Genomic DNA, 19,654 nt, shown 5'->3' with positions numbered 1-19,654 from the left:
GTAATGATTTAATCCACTGTAATCCAGCTATTCATAAATCTTGGTGATCTGAGCAAGTGCATCTACTAGTTTAACAGCAGAACTGGAAAAGGCTCTGTTACCACATGTCCATTCATTGTATGCTAATTCCCCTGACCTTTGTTTCATGACCAGCATGGCAAAACCAATCTGACAGATTCTCTGGATGTGCAGAGTTCATGCAAGCAATGGGTTGCCAAGCAACCATTTCAAATGAAAAAGCTTACCTTATAGCTGAGATAAGCCAGCAACATTGTTTCGAAGAAACTTATCAAGGCCACTGTAACCTGAAAGGAAATGATAGAAATTCACACAACTGGTGAAATTAGCCTGGGGATTTTCAACAAGAATTAAATAACCTTTTGGGGCTTTGCAGAATATATTGGCAACTCATTCTAAAACATGCGTTAAATTAGGGCAGAAACATCAGCTTTTCTGTGGTTCTGCTATTTTTTAGTCAAATAAGTAAAATCATTTGCATTGTTGATGCCCATATTTTGGGACCTTGTTAGAAAAACAGTAACTTCCTTCATTTTTTGTTTTCAGCAAGAGAAGGATGCAGATTTGTAGTCCATTTCCCCCACCTCCCCCAGAAATCCGAGTATGGATCTTATTTTTTTAAAGGCTATTTTTTCGATAAATAATAGTTTTCTTTTAGCCGTGCAGATCTACTTGTGTACTGCACTATTTAGGACTTACAGTGTAACAGATGTATGAATGTGTTATATCCAGTGAGCTCCATGGTTGAATAAAGATGTCATTACATAGATGAGCTTGGGGGTTTATCTGTATGTACAGTGAAATATATCAGTGCGTTCAGGCTTTTTAAAAATCAAACTCCTCTCTTGTGTCTAGTTATAATGAGCCATTTTTCTGCAAATTCCTATTGTTGTCTTCCGGCCCTAATAAAAGCTTATTTATGTAATACATTGTGAATCATTCCTGCACGTATCTTTGCAGATTTTAATGAGAGCTGGGGTGGCCAACCAATGTCTCACGGGTTGCATGTGGCTCTTCTGTGCTCTTCTGTGGCTCAAGCCCAACTCTTGAAATGCTTTGCTTATCTGGCCCTCATACACCTCGTCTCGACATCAGAGATGTAAAATACAAAAGAACTAGGATCTGTTGCAACAACAAAAAAAATGTCCTCCTTTCATTCTGACCGACCTATATTTTTGGAATTAATTGAAACATGTTAACTATTTACTGATGGGTGTGCAGTAAGAACTGCTGCCACCTTCAGCCATGTCTCAACATACAAATGGAGACGGAGACCTTGAACTCAGATTTCACCTTTCTGAAAAATATAGCTTATGCACATAACATCCTGCCCCTCAAATGTTAATGTCAAATGAATTTGATAGTTTTGAAGAGTTTGTCGTAATTGCAATATTTATATCTCAAATATGGACACTCGTCTTCCTGATTTCAATAAAGTTCCATGAACTGCTCATACGTTGTAGTAAACTCTTTGCAACTATTTTTTTTGAAGTTTATTCTTTTCAGGGGAGGGAATGTGAATAGATTTTCTGTAGTGGATAAATATTTGAAGTCCTGTGTGCTCCTCTGCTTCAAATTCTAATCCACTTTTCCCTTAAAAGATGCAATGATCTCCACAGCAAAGCATTCCATGCTCCTAACAATCCACTGCATAAAGAAACAACTCCTAACCTCTCTCCTAGTGACAATTTTAAATTGATGACCCACTCGTCATTGACTGCCCAACCAAAGGAACTAGTCTATCCCTGTTCAGCCTATCAAAACCGTTCATAAATTAAAAAAGCAAAATCTCCATTAAATCTACTCCAGGTGAAACAGTCCCAGTGTCTCAAGCCTTTTCTTGTAATTTCAGTTTCCAATCTGTAGCATAATTCTGGTGTATCTACACTGCATGTTCCCTGTAACTTTAATGTCTTTCTATAACGTTAAAAATGTGAATACAGAAAAATATTTTTTGTTGCACTCAAGGCAAACAAGTAGGTGGGGTGGGAGAGCGGGGGGGAGGGGGGGGTGGGGGTCGTCTTCATCAAAACCCAAGTACATCAAGAACAACAATGTTTAATGTGGCATGCGCCAGAAAGGTGGAAAATCAAAAATGGCTGAAGAAAGTTGAAAGGCAAAAGCAAACAGTATCAAAGGGGAGAAAAAAAACCTGTATCGAGCAGCAGTGCTAAAGATATGACAGAGAGCAGATGTTCCTTATGCAAGTGTCAGCATGAGGCTGAAATAATTTTATCCGGGTATTCACATTTTATACATAACCAGCTGTTAGCAAACACTTTAAACAATCCTGATTCAGGATATGCCAGCCTGGTTGCTTTTATTCTGCACATCAAATTGAGTTCTTATGCAATAATATGTTCCATAGGGAAACAATTCAGCATATATTGGTTTCATAGTAATAAATCACTACTTGCTCTGAACTTATCCCTGCTACCCTGATGGCTCAGCAAGTTTATCCAGGAGCTGTGACATACTTACCAGGGAGACCCCAGGCTTAATTCCCAATCTGTGCAGAGTTAGCTCATCTCAGGTGGTGCGATAATTGAGCTCAGTGACCCTGGGTTAGGGAGGAGGAAACTGATTGATAGCCAGCGATCCTTACTGGAAGTGCATGTGTGCAGATGTTAAATGAGGACAGGATCAGGTTGCTAACCACAGCCAAAAAATTGCTGACACTCACCATCAAGGCTTACACATGAATAATGGCAAGTTGAGCTCAGTACAGGATGACAACCAGCATCCGTGGAACTTTCCTTAAGTGAGGAATTAATGCATTCAGGGGAACCAGGGAGGGGAGGAAAAAATGACGGAGAAAATTGTTGAGGGGAAAAAAAAAGCACAAAAACACTCTCAACCATCAGCGACTCCAATTAAATAATCCTTCAATAAGTCCTGCTAATAGTTATATAATTAAAGCCAAAAAACAAACTGTTTTGACCAGGTACTGTTAAGCTGCTCAGTATATTTTGCATGCCCAAGTGCCCATCTTACCTGTCCAAATTACTAATTGGGATGTTGTCTGCTTTTAAAAAAAATTTCCCAAATTATTTAAATTCCAAAATTCTTCCATAGTCTCCTGTAACAGCTATCCAGGAACTGAAGTATCTGAACAACTTGGTAGTGCAGTAACAAGACACAATGTGCTAACCCGAGGAGGTAATTCACTGGGGGATTAAAAAAAAGATAAGCCCCCTATCTGCATGCCTATGTGTTGCTTCCTCCTGATCCATCATTAAGTCAAGGGACACAGTTGTAAAATGGACCTATGCCAACATCTCTTGCACTGTGAAACTGGTATTCTCACTATAGACAATATACTGGCAGAGTATTATGAAATGACAGGGCCAGGTTAAGCGGGGGAGGGTGGACAGGTAAGTCAAAGTTTGGGAGAATTTATAGGGAGACGGAGGAAGAGCAATTATGTTCATCCTGCTGCCAAAAAAAAATTCCTCCCTAAATCGTTAATTGAATTTTTTTTCATGGCCTCCGGTGATCTCTAAGGGATGTTGATTTGGCTACTTTCCACTCAGGAAGCAGAACCCATATTTCAGAGGCGTCATGTATTGGAGAGCTTAAATGGCATTGCGTTCCTATCAACCTTATAGGATCCTGATCTGTAAGGCCCAATGAGGGTCCCGTCAATTTCTGGCGGGAGTGCTGGTTGCCTATTTTGAGGTTACTCGAACAAGGCGGTGGGTGGACCGCAGGGCGGGAAGACAGTGGTAAGCTTTTGTTTTAAGATTTTAGTCTCACTACCGCCCATCCCCATTGGAAAACAGGGCTTCAATATATTTAATGAAAGTCTGCTTTGCCGACATAACAACAGTAACTACACTTCAAAAGATATTCATTGCCTTTGAAGCACTTTGGAGCATTCTGAGGAAATGAAAGGCACCACAGAAAGGCAGGAAGTGAAAGCTGCTAAATAAATGCAACAAGTGAAAGGCACTATATAAACGCAAGTTTTTCTTTCTTTCTAGGCACTAGTATATCAGCATTCAAATAGCAAAATTGCATGGTGGTTTCATAATGATTTAGTTTGGTTAAAGCTGCATCAAGACAAGTCAGACTGGCATCACAGTGATAATATATTACCACTATGAGGCCAGAGTGATGTACCTTGATGAAGACCCATCAACTTCAGCCAAGTTTATTCATAAGAAATGACCTTTTGGGAAGCATCACTGAATATTTGTTTTGTTTCTCTTTCTTGCAATAGAGAAAAGGGAGGGGTGTTGCCAACAGGCCAAGTTATATTTTCCTTACACATAGTTGCTCAGTTTGTTCCCCAATGTGCAGTGTCTGTTTTGTGTCTCATTGGAATGCTAGTGCTATAGCTGACAGGATAGCTTTTATCTGTTGAGGTACTAGGAATAAAGTATAGACTGATCGTTCATTAATTCTGTGCAGGGCTCAGGATAGAGACTCAGCAGTTATAACCCTAGGCTACACAGCCTAATAACAAAAACAAATGGCTAACTGAGGGACAAAAACATTCCCTGATGTTTTTTTGCAGACAGCATAAACGACTTTCAAATTCCAGACAGTAATAATCTGTCTGTGTAGCCACATGCAAGTCAGAGAAAAAAAGAACAGTGAGCCACATTAGATTTGTCTGCTAGCTTTCAAAATTCTGTGAAGTCTGACCTTATCTGCACAGCAGTCAAAAATAAGAGCAAGCAAATGGATAAGAGCTGGTATGTTGCAAGTATCAGTATAATGTTGCCACAAAGCTACAGAAAGTCAGAGAGAATTTATGCTTCCAATAATTTTAAGAAACACTTGTAAAAGGCAATAGCAAGTTGCTTGTAGGTGTGATACCTGTCTTATATATTTTGTGTACTATAATGATTACTTATCCATAATAAATAATGCATTAAGTTCCCTGCAGAACATGGCAAGAATGTGGGAATCATAGAAAATTGCAGCACAGAAGGAGGCCATTCGGTTTCCATGCTACCCAAAAAAGAGCTATCCAGCTTAATCCCACTTTCCAGCACTTGGTCCGTAGCCCTGTGGGTTACGGCATTTCAAGTGCACATCCAAGTACTTTTTAAATGAGTTGAGGGTTTCCGCCTCTACCACCCTTTCAGGCAGCGAGTTCCAGACCCCACCACCCTCTGGGTGAAAAATTTCTCAACTCCCCTCTAATCCTTCTACCAATTACTTTAAATCTATGCCTCCTGGTCACTGACCCCACTGCTAAGGGAAATAGGTCCTCCCTATGCATCGTTTCCAGTCCCGTCATAATTTTATATACCTCAATTAAATCTCTCCTCAGCCTCCTTTGTTCCAAAGAAGACAACCGAGCCTATCCAATCTTTTCTCATAGCTAAAATTCTCCAGTCCTGGCAACATCCTCGTAAATCTCCTCTGTACCCTCTCTAGTCAAATGACATCTTTCCTGTAATGTAGTGACCAGAACTGTACACAGTACTCAAGCTGTGGCCTAACCAATGTTTTATACAGTCCCAGCATAACCTGCATGTTCTTATATTCTATGACTTGGCAAATAAAGAAAAGTATCCCGTATGCCTTTTTAACCACCTTATCTACCTGTCCTCTATCTTGGACATGCACGCCAAGGTCCCTTTGTTCCTCTACACCTCTCAGTGTCCTCCCATTTATTGTGTACTCCCTTGCCTTGTTTGCCCTCCCCAAATGCATTACCTCACACTTCTCTGGATTGAATTCCATTTGCCACTTTTCTGCCCACCTGACCAGTCCATTGATATCTTCCTGTAGTCTACAGCTTTCTTCCTCACCATCAACAACATGGCTAATTTTTGTATCATCAAGCCCCCACATTCAAGTCCAAATCATTAATATATATCACAAAAAGCAAGGGACATAGTACTGAGCCTTGTGGGACCTCACTGGAAACAGCCTTCCAGTCACAAAAACACCCCTCAATCATTACCCTTTGCTTCCTGCCGCTGAGCCAATTTTATATCCAACTAGCCACTTTCCCTTGGATCCCATGGGCTTTTACTTTTTTGACCAGTCTGCCATGTGGGTCCTTGTCAAAAGCCTTCTAAAATCCATGTACACAACATCAAACACGTTACCGTCATCGACCCTCCTTGTTACCTACTCAAAAAATTCAATCAAGTTAGTTAGACATGACCTTCCCTTAACAAATCCATGCTGACTGTCCTTGATTAACCCGTGCCTTTCCAAATGACGATTTATGCTGTCCCTCAGAATCGATTCCAATAATTTGCCCACCACCGAGATTAGACTGATTGGCCTATAATTACTCTGTCTAGTTCTTTCTCTCTTTTCAAACAACGGTACAACATTAGCAATCCTCCAATCCTCTGGCATCACACCTGTAGCCAGGGAGGATTGGAAAATGATGGTCAGAGCCTCCACCATTTCCTCCCTTGCTTCTCTTAACAGCCTGGGATAACCCTTGAATCTCCCCCTGGAATGCCTCCCACTGATCTGACACTGATTTACCTTCAAGAAGCTGTTTACAGTCCACTTTTGCTGAGCCACTTCTCAGCTTAGTAAAATTGGCCTTTCCCCAATTTAGAACTTTTACTCCTGTTCTCTCTTTCCTATAACTTTACTAAATCTAACTGATTTATGATCACTGCCACCAAAATGCTCTCCCACTGATACTCCTTCCACCTGCCCAGCTTCATTCCCTAAAATTAAATCCAGAACTGCCCCCACCGCCGATTCCACCCCCCCACCCCGCCATCTTTGTTGGGCTTGCTATGTACTGGCTAAAAAAGTTTGCCTGAATGCAATATAAGAGTTCTGTGCACTCTATACCTTTTGCACTGATTGTATCCCAGTTAATATTAGGGCAGTTGAAATCCCCTACTATTACCACCCTATTGCTTTTACACTTCTCAGAAATTTGCCTACATATTTGCTCTTCTATCGCCCTCTGACTGTTTGGGGGTCTATAGTATACTCCCAGCAGTGTGACTGCCCCTTTATTGTTCTTTAGCTCAACCCATATGGCCTCATTTGATGATCCTTCTAACATACCATCCCTCCTCTCAGCTGTAATTGTTTCTTTAACCAATGCTGCCACCCCCTCCTTTTTTTTGAAAATGAGGGAAAGTAGCTATGCCAGTCATTTCATTCTGTCATCCAGATCTAACTTCAGCACTCCAGCTCATGATTTTCATCTTATTTCTAATGATCTGAATAGTTTTCTTAACATATAATATAGTTTAATTTGTTGAATTGGTCATATCTTACCTGCAAACCCCATAAGGGAAGACTTCTATCTACCCAAATTATAGGAGACCTGATGGTAAATTAATATGGTAACATTGGTTAGTTTATATTTCAAATATATTTGTTGTAATGTACATATTCACTTGTTTTGAGTATATATGATGGGCAAGGCATTTATGGAAAATTTTCAGAATTACAGAATATGATCCACAAAAAACATTCTGAAAAGTTCTGTAATCCATGTAATAAGAGTACAAATTGACTATTTCAGTCAGCATAAACCCACAGATCAAATTCGGAATTGCCATAAATCATCAATTGCAATACACGAAGTACCAGTAAAAAAAATCCCTGAATCTCATGTTATAATGATTCAGGCATGCAGCTAGTGTTACCTGCGCTATTCGTTGGTTGGGGGTGGGGGTGGGGGAGGGTGGTGGCAGGGGTGAAGAGAGTGGAAATCGGGCACCATTGCAAATGAGCACATTTTGCATAGGAAATTGAGGCAGGTGGGCCACGAATGCTCTTTACCACCTCATTAATGTGAGTATATTCTGCTTGTATTAATTGCCAGCACAGATCCAGGTCCATCCTTTTGGGAAAGCCTCAGAAATTCCATGGCAATATAAGGGGTGCGGAGGCCGGTCATCATGGGTTATGCCCCTTTTTCCTGATCCTTGTGCTCAGGGAATAGGTGTCCTCCTGGCCCTAGGAAAATGATCCCCATTATCTGCTCACAGCCATTTGAAAAAAAAATTGCATTAACATAGCATAATTTTTATGGAGCTTTATGTATTATAAACAATGAAAGACGATGTTTCTTTGCAGTTTAAAAGAGGCATTTAATATATTATTTTACACAATTCCAAAACTTACCTGTCAATCTTGGTGAGGTTGTGGTTTTGATTGGAACAGCCCCAACTTTAAAAAAAACAAATAAAGTATTAACTTCACACCAATCTGTTGGATTTAACTTTATGTGTACACATCAACATATTGTAAACTTTTTTTGTTAAATATATATTGTGCAACTTTTGCTTTCATTGTAATTGTTATTCAAGTAAATGTATACGACACTTATCATGTGCAGTCAACTGATAAAAATTGCAGGGCATCTGTTCTCAAGGAGATATTTAAGTGGACCAACATACTTATTCCCTTGGCTGAACTACATAAACAGAATGCAGGTAACTATAGACCAGTTAGCCTAACATCTGTCATTCGGAAAATGCTCAAATCCATTATCAAGGAAGTAGTAGCAGGACATTTGGAGGCTCATAATGCAATCAAGGAGAGTCATCATGGTTTTATGAAGGGGAAATCATGTCTGACAAATTTATTAGAGTTCTTTGAGGAAGTAACGGGCAGAATGGATAAAGGGGAACCAATGGATGCAGTATATTTGGATTTCCAAAAGGCATTCGATAAGGTGCCACATAAAAGATTACTGCACAAGATAAGAGCTCATGGTATTGGGGGTAATATACTGGCATGGATAGAGGATTGGCTAACTAACAGAAAACAAAGAGTCGGGATAAAAGGGTCATTTTCAAAATAGCAATCTGTAACTAGTGGGGTGCTGCAGGGATCAGTGCCGGGGCCTCAACTGTTTACAATATATATCAATGACTTGGATGAAGGAACAGAGTGTCTTCTGGCCAAATTTGCTGATGATACAAAGATAGGTGGAAAAACAAGTTGCGATGAGGACACAAAGTGTCTGCAAAGGGATATTGACAGGTTAAGTGAATGGACAAAAATTTGGTAGATGGAATATAATGTGGGAAAATGTGAAGTCATCCACTTTGGGAGGAAAAATAAAAAAGCAAAATATTATTTGAATGGAGCAATACTACAAAATGCTGCGATACAGAGGGATCTGGGTGTCCTCGTACATGAAACACAAGAAATCAACATACAGGTGTAGCAGGTAATCCGTATAGCAAACGAAATATTGGCCTTTATTTCTAGGGGGATGGAGTATAAAAGCAGGGAAGTCATGCTACAACTGTACAGGGTCCTGGTGAGACCACACCTGGAGTACTGCATACAGTTCTAGTGCCCTTATTTAAGGAAGGATATACTTGCATTGGAGGCGGTTCAGAGAAGTTTCACTAGGTTGATTCTGGGTATGGAAGGGTTGTCTTATGAGGAAAGATTGAACAGGTTGGGTCTATACTCATTGGAGTTTAGAAGAATGAGAGGAGATCTTATTGAAACATATAAGATTCTGAGGGGACTCGATCGGGTAGATGCTGAGAGGATGTTACCCCTCATGGGGGAATCTAAAACTAGGGGGCATAGTCTCAGAATAAGGGTCGCCCGTTCAAGATGGAAATTAGGAGGAATTTCTTCTCCCAGAGGGTCATGAATCTTTGGAATTCTTTACCCCAAAAAGCTGTGGAGGCTGAGTCATTGAATATATTCAAGGCTGAGTTAGACAAATTTTTGATCAGCAAGGGAGTCAAAGGATATGGGGAAAGGGCAGGAAAGTGGAGTTGAGGTAAAAATCAGATCAGCCATGATCTCATTAAATGGCGGAGCAGGCTCGAGGGGCTGAATGGCCTACTCCTGCTCCTATCTCTTATGGTCTATAAAGGCTGCTATCAACAGTCGTGGGATTCCACATGCCCTGATGCAAAGCCATTATTGGTAGGTTTTCTTCTTAGGGATGAGCACAAGTTTTTCTCTATGGATGCAATATCTGATCATCTTCTCCGAACCAAGCACGTCATCTAGTTTTCTTTTGCAGCTGCTTCTATTGACGCGTGGTCCAACTATAGCTATTGGTGAGGGAATGAGTGCATCTTATCAAGGATTCTTCCACCTGGTACAAAATAGTCATTTGCTTTGTGCTGTTCGGTTTCCAGAACTGTGGGAGCTCATAGATTAACCGCTTAACTTTTGATTCCTTTAACTGAACCACTCCTACTACAATTTGATCAGATAAATTAATCAATTTTAGAGAGGATAAGATCCTTGGGCCTGATGGATTGCATCTGCGCAAGTTAAAAGAAGTTAGGGAAGAGAGGGCAGAGGCACTATTACAAATATATAAAAATTCATTCGAAAATGGAAGAGTGCCAGAGAACTGGCAGGAGCTTGTAACAAAGGTAATGCAGTAATCACGGGGGACTTCAATCTTCATATAGACTGGGCAAATCAAATTGGCAAACATAGTTTGGAGGACGGGCTCATGGAATGCATTCGAGGCGGTTTCCTAGAGCAATATATCATGGAACCACCCAGGGAACAGGCTATTTTAGATCTTGTATTAGTAATGAGACAGGGTTAATTAGTAATTTCACAGTAAGGGATCCTCTGTGGAAGAGTGATCATAACATGATGAACGTCACGTTGAGTTTGAGAGTGACGTACTCAAGTCAGAAATTAGAGTCTTAAACTTAAATAAAGTCAATTACATAGTGTGAGGGACTTGGCTAAGGTAGATTGGGAAACCAAATTAAAGGATATGATGATTGAAAACCAATAGAAACATGGAAAATAGGAGCAGGAGTAGGCCATTCAGCCCTTCGAGCCTGCTCCGTGATACAATATGATCATGGCTCATTCTCGATCTCAATACCATATTTCAGCTCTCTCCCCATACCCCTTGATGCCATTTGTGTCTAGAAATTTATCTATCTCCTTCTTAAATATATTCAGTGACTTGGCCTCCACAGCCTTCTGTGGTAGAGAATTTCACAGGTTCACCACCCTCTGAGTGAAGAGGGCAAACATTTGAAGAAATATTTCAATAGTCTCAACAAATATACATTCCTTTGAGAAATAAAAACTCCACACAAAAAGTGATCCACCCGTGGCTAACGAAAGAAGATAAGGATAGTATTAGATTAAAAGAAGAGGCCTATAATGTTGCCAAGAGTAGTAAGCCTGAGTGTTGGGAGAGTTTTGGAAACCAGCAAAGGACGACCAAAAATTTGATTAAAGAGAAAATAGAATATGAAAGTGAATTAGCAAGAAATATAAAAATGGATTGGAAGAGCTTCTACAAGTATGTAAAAAGGAAGAAAGTAGCAAAAGTAAACGTTGGTCCCCTATAGGCTGAGACAGGAGAAATTATAATGGGGAATAAGGAAATGGCAGAGACGTTAAACAAATATTTTGTATCTGTCTTCACAGTAGAAGACACAAAAAACATACCAGAAATAGTGGGGAACCAAGGGTCTAATGAGAGTGGGGACATTAAAGTAATTAATATCAGTAAACAAAAAGTACTTGAGAAACTAATGGGACTAAAAGCTGACGAATCCCCTGGACCTGATGGCCGACATCAGAGGGTTCCAAAAGAGGTGGCTGCAGAGATAGTGGATGCATTGGTAATGATCTTCCAAAATTCCCGAGATTCTAGAACGGTCCCAGTGGATTGGATGGTAGCAAATGTGACCCTGCTATTCAAGAAAGGAGGGAGAATGAACTACAGGTCAGTTAGCCTGACATCAGTCGTCAGGAAAATGCTGAAATCCATTATTAAGGAAGTGGTAACAGGGCATTTAGAAAATCATAATATGATTAGGCAGAGTCAACATGGTTTTATCAAAGGGAAATCATGTTTGACAAATCTATTAGAATTTTTGGAGGGTGTAACTAGCAGGGTAGATGAAGAGGAACCAGTAGATGTCACATATTTGAATTTTAAAAAGTCATTCGATAAGGTGCCACATAAAAGGTTGCTACACGAGATAAGGGCTCATGGGGTTGGGGGTAATATATTAGCATGGATAGAGGATTGGTTAACAGACAGAAAACAGAGTAGGGATAAACGGGTCATTTTCAGGCTTGCAAGCTGTAACTGGTAGGGTTCCGCAAGGATCGGGGCTTGGGCCTCAGCTATTTACAATCTATATTAATGACTTAGATGAAGGGACCGAGTGTAATGTATCCAAGTTTGCTGACAATACACAGCTAGGTGGGAAAGTAAGCTGTGAGGAGGATACAAAGAATCTGCAAAGATATACAGACAGGTTAAGTGAGTGGGCAAGAGGTGGCAGATGGAGTATAATGTGGGGAAATGTGAGGTTATTCACTTTGGTAGGAGGAATAGAAAAACAGAATATTTTTTTTAAATGGTGAGAAACTATTAAGTGTTGGTGTTCAGAGAGACTTGGATGTCCTCATAGAAGAAACACAGAAAGTTAACATGCAGGTACAGCAAGCAATTAGGAAAGCAAGATTATGAGGGGCTTGACAGGGTAGAGCTTAGCGGTAAATTCCCCGGCTGGAGAGTCTAGAACTAGGTGGCATAGTCGCAGGATAAGGCATCAGCCATTTAAAACTGTGACGAGGAGGAATTTCTTCACTCAGAGGGTTGTGAATCTTTGGAATTCTCTACCCCAGAGAGCTGTGGGTGCTAAGTCGTTGAATATATTCAAGGCTGAGATAGACAGATTCCTGGACTCTAAGGGAATCAAGGGATATGGGGATCGGGCAGTTAAGTGGAGCTGAAGTCGAAGATCAGCCATTATCTGACTGATACTCCTGCTCTTATTTCTTATGTTCTTATCTTCTAATGTTGTTCCTATATTTAAAAAGAGAGAGATAGAACAAATCCAGGGAACTATAGACCAGTTAGCTTAATACCAGTGGTAGGAAAGATAATGGAATCTTTACTCAAAGATGTAATAGAAAGACATCTAGAAACTGAAAATATAATAAAGAATAGTCTGCAGGGATTTCAGAAGGGAAAGTCATGCTTGACCAACCTTATTGAATTCTTTGAAGTAACAAAGAGTAGACAAGGGTAATGCAGTAGATGTAATATATTTGGATTTTCAAAAGGCCTTTGATAAGGTAGAACATTACAGACTCATGGCTAAGGTCAGAGCATGTGTCAGGGGACAGGTAGCAGAATGGAGAGCAAGTTGGCTACAAAACAGGAGAGAGAGACTAGGGGTTAAGGGTAGCTACTCAGGATAGCAAAGGGTCTAACCCTAACCCACTGTTGTTCACAAATTACATCAATGATTTGGACTTGGGAATTGGAAGTACAATTTCAAAATTTGAGGATGACACGAAATTGGGGCGTGTAGTTAATACAAAAGAAGAATGCGTCAAAATGCAGGAAGACATTAATAAATTTGCAGAATCGATATGTAGTTGGCAAATTAATTTCAATATAGATAAGTGTTAGGTAGTGGATTTTGGTAGGAAGAATATGGTGGCCACATATTGCTTGGATAATAAGGGCACAAATTTTAACATTGAAAAACAGGTGGGTTGAAGTGGCATTCAAAATCACAACCATTTCAGACCCACCCACTTCCGGTTTTCACGGAGGCAGGTTGGTGATTAAAACCTTTCAAGGAGGCCTTGGGCCTCCATTTTTGCAGAGTTTCTGATTTCAACCTCTGGGGGCCGGGATTCCCAGGCCTTCTCCTTCACGCCACATGAAAGGCGGCAAGAAGGCCTGATACTAACAGCTAAGTGCCTTTCTGGCACAGCTTGTGGGCCTGGAAGATCAGGAGTGCTTCCCCCGGGCCCAACAAGCCTACCTGCAGCGACCCCCAAACGATCGCAGACCCGCCTCCCCCAATGATTGCGGACACCCCCCCACCAATGACTGCAGACCCCCACAATGACCCCCACCCCCCAAACAATCCCGTCCGACTGAGACCAGCCTGTCAATCAGGCCGGTCAGTTGGAAGGCAAACCGACAAAAAAAAATAAAAGATGTCCTTACGCCAAAATCGTAAGGACGTCTGGGAAACCCATACTTCCAGGTTTCCCATCTGCAATTTGACCCCCCCCCCCTCCCCTTTCTGGTTCATGGTCAAAATCGTGCCCTAAGAGTCTAAATGGGGTAGAGGAACAAAGGGATCTCGGGGCACAGATTCACAGATCGCTAAAAGTAGCGATGCAGGTTAATATGGCCATAAAAAAGGTAGACCAAGCACTGGGGTTCATTCCAAAGGGATAAAATTGAAAAACAGAGAAGTTATGTTAAACTTGTATATAACCTTGGTGAGACCACACTTGGGACTACTGTTCACAGTTCTGGTCTCCATATTATAAAAAAGGATAAGGAGCATTGGAGAAGGTGAAAAAAAAGATTTACAATGATGCTACCAAAACTGAGGATATACTGATCAGGAAACACTAAACAGGCTGGGGCTCTTTCCTCGAGAAAAGAGAAGGCTGAGGGGATGACCCGATAGAGATCTTTAATATAATGAAAGGGTTTGATGGGGTAAACGTAGAGAAAATATTTCCACTTATGGGGAGTCCAAAACTGGAGGTCATCAATATAAGATAGTCACTAATAAATCCAATAGGGAATTCAAGGAGAAACTTCTTTACCCAAAGAGTGGTAAGAATGTGGAATGTGCTACCACAAGGAGTAGTTGAGGCCAATAGCATTGATCATAGAATCATAGAAAGCTTACATTGATGTATTTAAGAGGAAGCGAGGTAAGCATATGAAGGAGAAAGGAATAGAAGGGTATGAATTTAGATTTGAGGTTAGGATCAGATCAGCCATGATCTTATTGAATGGCGGAGCAGGCTCGAGGGGCCGATTGGCCTACTTCTGCTCCTATTTCTTATGTTCTTTGCTTATAGGGTTAGATGAAGTAGGGAAGGAGGATATACACCGCATGGACCAGTTGGGCCGAACAGCCTGTTTCTGTGATTGTAGACTCAATGTAACAATGTAATTAATAATGTTAATTATTGATGCCGTCTCCCCGCACTTTGGGGAGATTTTGAAGCCTAAACAGGGAGGGGGAGGAAAAGAGAGGCACTGTTATTTACCACCCCTTTCCTGCCGATGGTATGGCTGAGGCTATATTCCCAAGGGCCTCCTGCTGGGCAGTCAGAACGCAAACCTGAGTCAGGTAGTAGGCCCTTTTAATATGCAAATCGGACATTGAGCTGAAACTGGGTGAAGCATTTCTGCTCAGTTGAGTCCTAAAATGACAATGGACCCCGATTTGCATATGGATGTGTGTTTTAAAGCACCAAATATTTTCTTCAACAACAATCAAAACTGCTTTCACAAGAAATTCCCCCTGTCATCTTTGATTCATGGGTTTCCAACAGTTATGGCAAGTTTGAGAAAGGCCAAATGGCTAATTTTGAAGGTAATAAAGCTGATTAATTTGTATGATTTAAGACTGCATTTGGTTTAAGTTATTAAAACTATTGCTATACGACAAAGCAGTCAATACCATGTTCACGGTAAATTTACAGCCAAGAGAAAAGGTCTCCCAGGAAAAAAAATCCCGATCGATATGTTCTCAAACTGTACCGAAGGAAATGGTATTCAAAAAACAGTACATAAATTGTACCTATTAGTTCCTGCATTGTGACGCACTTTGAAGTTATTTGGTTTCAAAATTCAAACTAATATAGCGCAGTGGATGAGTCTGGCACAAGAACTATCATTTCAATTTTTTTTCTTTTTAAATGATCATTCAAACACAGAAACCAAATTGATTCTTTTTAACTTGTTCTTTGGCTATTTGGAACACTTCCACAATGATTATTTTATTTGAAATTATCAGACGCACTGAGCATCTGATCATTAATTTTCCTGAAGTTACAATAAGTTCGCAAGTTAAGCATGATGTTTAAAAATACATACTGTACACTTTAACAATATGATGGATTGACTGACTACGAAAAGTATTTATCATTTCCTACAATCCTCATTTTTGATGGTGTGTAAAAAGATTATGTAACGCAAGAGTTGGAGACAGAATTTTAGTCAGAAATGGAGAACATATAAAGATAATACCAGTGTTTCATTTCTTCCTCATAACATGTACTAACTATAATAGTGGAACGTTGTGAATCTGATCCTGTTGTAGATGTGTTTTTCATTCAAACTAAACGTTAGTCAAATTTTTGAAAAAAATCCATAAATTCTTACTCAATGAATGTTACAGAACAGAAACACATATCCAGGAAACAAAAAGATAAATAAAACGTCAAAACAAGCAGTGTGCTGTCAAAACGCAGTACAAAAGGATTATAGACCAATGGGACAAGAGACTGTTGAATAGATGTAGAAAGTACCGACTTCAATAATTTGACAGTGTCTGCGGTTGATTTTGTACAAATGGTGTTCCTGGTGGACAGCCTCCCCCCACCCCCACTCCCCACCATGGTGTGCTCATGACTTTCTATCCATGAACAGAAAATGATCTGGAGCGTGCCTGTGATTTCCCGACATACACTACCTGCCCACAAAGCTCCATGTCAGGAGTCTGATCTTGTACAATTGGCTGTCAAATGTCCAGAATTCTACAATCAAACATGTGTTGCTTACACTTCAGTGCATGATGTAGAATCGTTGTGATAGCGTTTTTACCTAGGGCAGCGTTACATGAAGAAATACAAGCTGGGTTTTGGTTTTCTAGGCAACAAATGTCCATACTTACAGATGTCCTTAGTATAGTTTTTATATACTGTAATCATGTACCTTTTTGAGTGAGAGTGAAGCTTTGTTTTTGCACTTACCATCCATTCCTTTTTGTGGGATCATCAAGTAATACACGAATAATGTACAACAAGCAGCTCAGTAGCTTGAGAGAAAAGTTGAACAGACGTATCCTTAGGCCTGGAATGATTCAAATTAGAATCTCTCATTTTAATTGCAGTCATTATTTTTGTTCCAAGTCATAGATATAAACTAACCTCACAATTCAATGTTCTGAGCACGATAGTTGATAAAGCCGTATGAGTAAAAATAAAGTAAACATATAGAATTACATTCATTATATCTAATGCAGACACTGTTTTTCATAAATATTTTACAATAAACATATAACTTTAAATATAATGATAATCTTAGTTAACTGAAATGAACTGCTTTGTTTTAATATTTTAATCACATAACCAATAATATTTAACTTAAATCAAAGTAATAGACAGGGATAACTTCTTTCCCTCCAAGTAAAATTCTTAAAATAAAAATACTTTTCCAGTACCTTCCCAAAGATAAAAACATATTAAATAAATATTAAAGTCAGGAGCTGATCCTATCTGAATTTAACTTAACTCTTTTTTTTGAGTACAAGTGTTAGGTTACTTGAAGCCAATGCCTTTAATGTCATTTGCAGGTTTTCAGTGCCTGTGGGCCAATGTGGAGAACTTCAAATCTGAATACTACTAATGTTCAGTTATAAAGTAACTTGCATAGTCTAGGAGCGACACCTATGGAAGGGTTGTAAGCATTCCCATGGAGAGAAGCTCAACAGGTAAAAATCAGAGGACAAGTAACTACGGCCTATCTCATCCTCCTCATAAAAGCCCAGGTTGAATGACATTGTCCAGAAGCCTGGGAGGAGATTATGGCTCCGATATTACCAGGGAGACGGGATGGCAGCAGGGGAGGCGTCTGCGCGCATGGGTAACCCGCCCAGTAAAATCGGTCCGTTCCCCACGCGATCACTTACCGTGGCTTCCGGGTTTCCCATCATCAACCTGCGCAGCAGGCGGACTGCACACCCGCATCACAGGCTGTCAGCTGGAGGAGCCCTATTTAAAGGGGCAGTCCTCCAATGCTGCTCCTGCAGCAAACAACCAAAATTATACAGTGGAGCAGACCAGGAGAAAGGCTGCTCCCAGATTTACTGATGCCTCACTCCAGGTCCTACTGGATGGGGTGAGGAGGAGAAGGGATATTTTCTACCCGGCGGACGGGAGGAAGTGGCCTGTCTCTGCCACCAAGAAGGCCTGACTCGAGGTGGCAGAGGAGGTCACCAGCAGCAGCAATGTCTCCCGCACATGGATACAGTGCAGGAAGCGCTTCAATGACCTAACTAGGTCAGCCAAAGTGAGTAAACTTACTCATTCTCCTACACTCTGTCTTCCACATCACCGCCCCCACAACTCCTTCTGCACCGCCAACATTACTCGATCACATCACTCCTCACACCCACTCAAACCTCATCCTCAACTTACCTGCACTTCTTCACCTCCCCAGCACTCATCCCACCACTACCACTCAACCCAATCCTCATACAATCTCATGGCTCTGTCTCATTCTCACCCTCTGATGCATCTCTTTCACGGTCAGCCTCACCCAAACCAATGCATTCAGAGGTTGGCCACGTCACCATCCATTTTTGGAGAAGAGAGCCCAGAATGCACGGGAGAGGGCGAAGACCAGAGGCGGGCCACAACATCTGGTTGTCCTCACAGACGCAGAGCAGGAGGCCTGGAACTAAGCCGCACCCTCGAGTGCCTGTCCGTCAAGGACACCAAGACTGCCACCCGATAAACAGCTGGTGACAGAACTTTAACATTCAGCACTCTCAATAGCAAACGAAGTTAACATGCCTTGCCATCTTCAGCACCTCAACATCTGTCATCATGCTTAACATTGCCTTCTGTTCTCTTACAGGGCCTTTAGCGACCGCCGTGATGGCGGAGGGCGATTCCTCAGAAGACCAGCCGGCCTCTGAGGGAGTACCGTCACATCTGAACAAGCCATCCACCAGCGCAGATACACATACCTCGGTGGGTCCCCATCTTCACTTAGTTGGGGTCGCACATGGTGAGTCACCACACGTGAGCACAAGCAGACACTGGTAGCAGGGGCAGCTGTGGAGAGTCCGCTTCGGTGGGCACATTCCTCTCCAGGCTCTGCTTAGCTGGACACAGATGCTGAACCCTGGGGGCTATCCATGAAAAGGAGAATGATCGAGGGGCAGCAGTGCATTTGCGAGGTGCTGGAACAGGTGCTACGCGCACTCTCCACAATCGCGCAGAGGATGGAGGAGTCCAACTCCTGCATGAGCGGAATGGTGGTACAGGAGGGAATCTCTTGAGATACTGTCACAGGGACGTGAGGGCATCTCTGAGATAGTGTCGCGGGTAAGTGTGGGAATGTCTGCGATGAAGGAAAGGCTAGCCTCCATGGAGCTTCAAGCACGGCTCACCAATGACTCCATTGAGGCCCTGACAACGGCCCTTCGGACTCAGGGTGAGCAACATTCTGCCGCATTAAACAGGCAGGCAGATACTCTGGCACTGGCCTTACAAGGCTTCACATATGTCCTCCAAACTGTCGTCCAGCAGGGTGTTAGGAGTGATGTGGGCCTGGCCCAGGAGAGGGATGATGGCGAAAGGGGACATGGAAGTGGGGACGCCACTCACAGCGCCACCACATCTCACCCGTTGCCCCCCCTCGACCAGTACCCACAATGCTACCTCCTCTTCAGGTGGCCGAGTCTGCCCCTGCACAGGTGCAGGTGGAGCAGTCTTTGGAGGGGCCCTCATGGGCATTGAAACCCAGAGGGCGACGGCCCAAAGCATCTAATCGGTCAGGGCATGAATAAGAGCAACCTGCCACTACCTCTGCTGCAACCACAGGGGAGGCACCACATAGGAGTACGCGTAAGCATAAGGCGAAGGTTTTGTGAGCACAAAGGGAATGCACAAGGGTGTTTAACGGTTTGTCATGTTT

At 41.7% G+C, this 19,654-nt stretch overlaps 1 protein-coding gene across 1 annotated transcript in view; it reads right to left on the bottom strand.

The window, feature by feature from the left end:
- Window positions 1-19,654, bottom strand: part of LOC137325483 (potassium channel subfamily T member 2-like) — a 576,738-nt gene that overhangs the window by 380,021 nt on the left and 177,063 nt on the right. Inside the window, exons 3-6 of the mRNA XM_067990641.1 lie at window positions 16,702-16,801; window positions 8,098-8,142; window positions 7,243-7,291; window positions 246-305 (exon numbers count right to left, since the gene is read on the bottom strand). Of these exons, the coding sequence (XP_067846742.1) occupies window positions 246-305; window positions 7,243-7,291; window positions 8,098-8,142; window positions 16,702-16,801 (254 nt within the window). The remainder of the gene's footprint in view (window positions 1-245; window positions 306-7,242; window positions 7,292-8,097; window positions 8,143-16,701; window positions 16,802-19,654) is intronic.

This window comes from Heptranchias perlo, chromosome 9 (assembly GCF_035084215.1).
Source record: "Heptranchias perlo isolate sHepPer1 chromosome 9, sHepPer1.hap1, whole genome shotgun sequence".
NCBI lineage: Eukaryota > Metazoa > Chordata > Chondrichthyes > Hexanchiformes > Hexanchidae > Heptranchias > Heptranchias perlo.
This window is presented reverse-complemented; position numbering and strand designations above follow the sequence as displayed.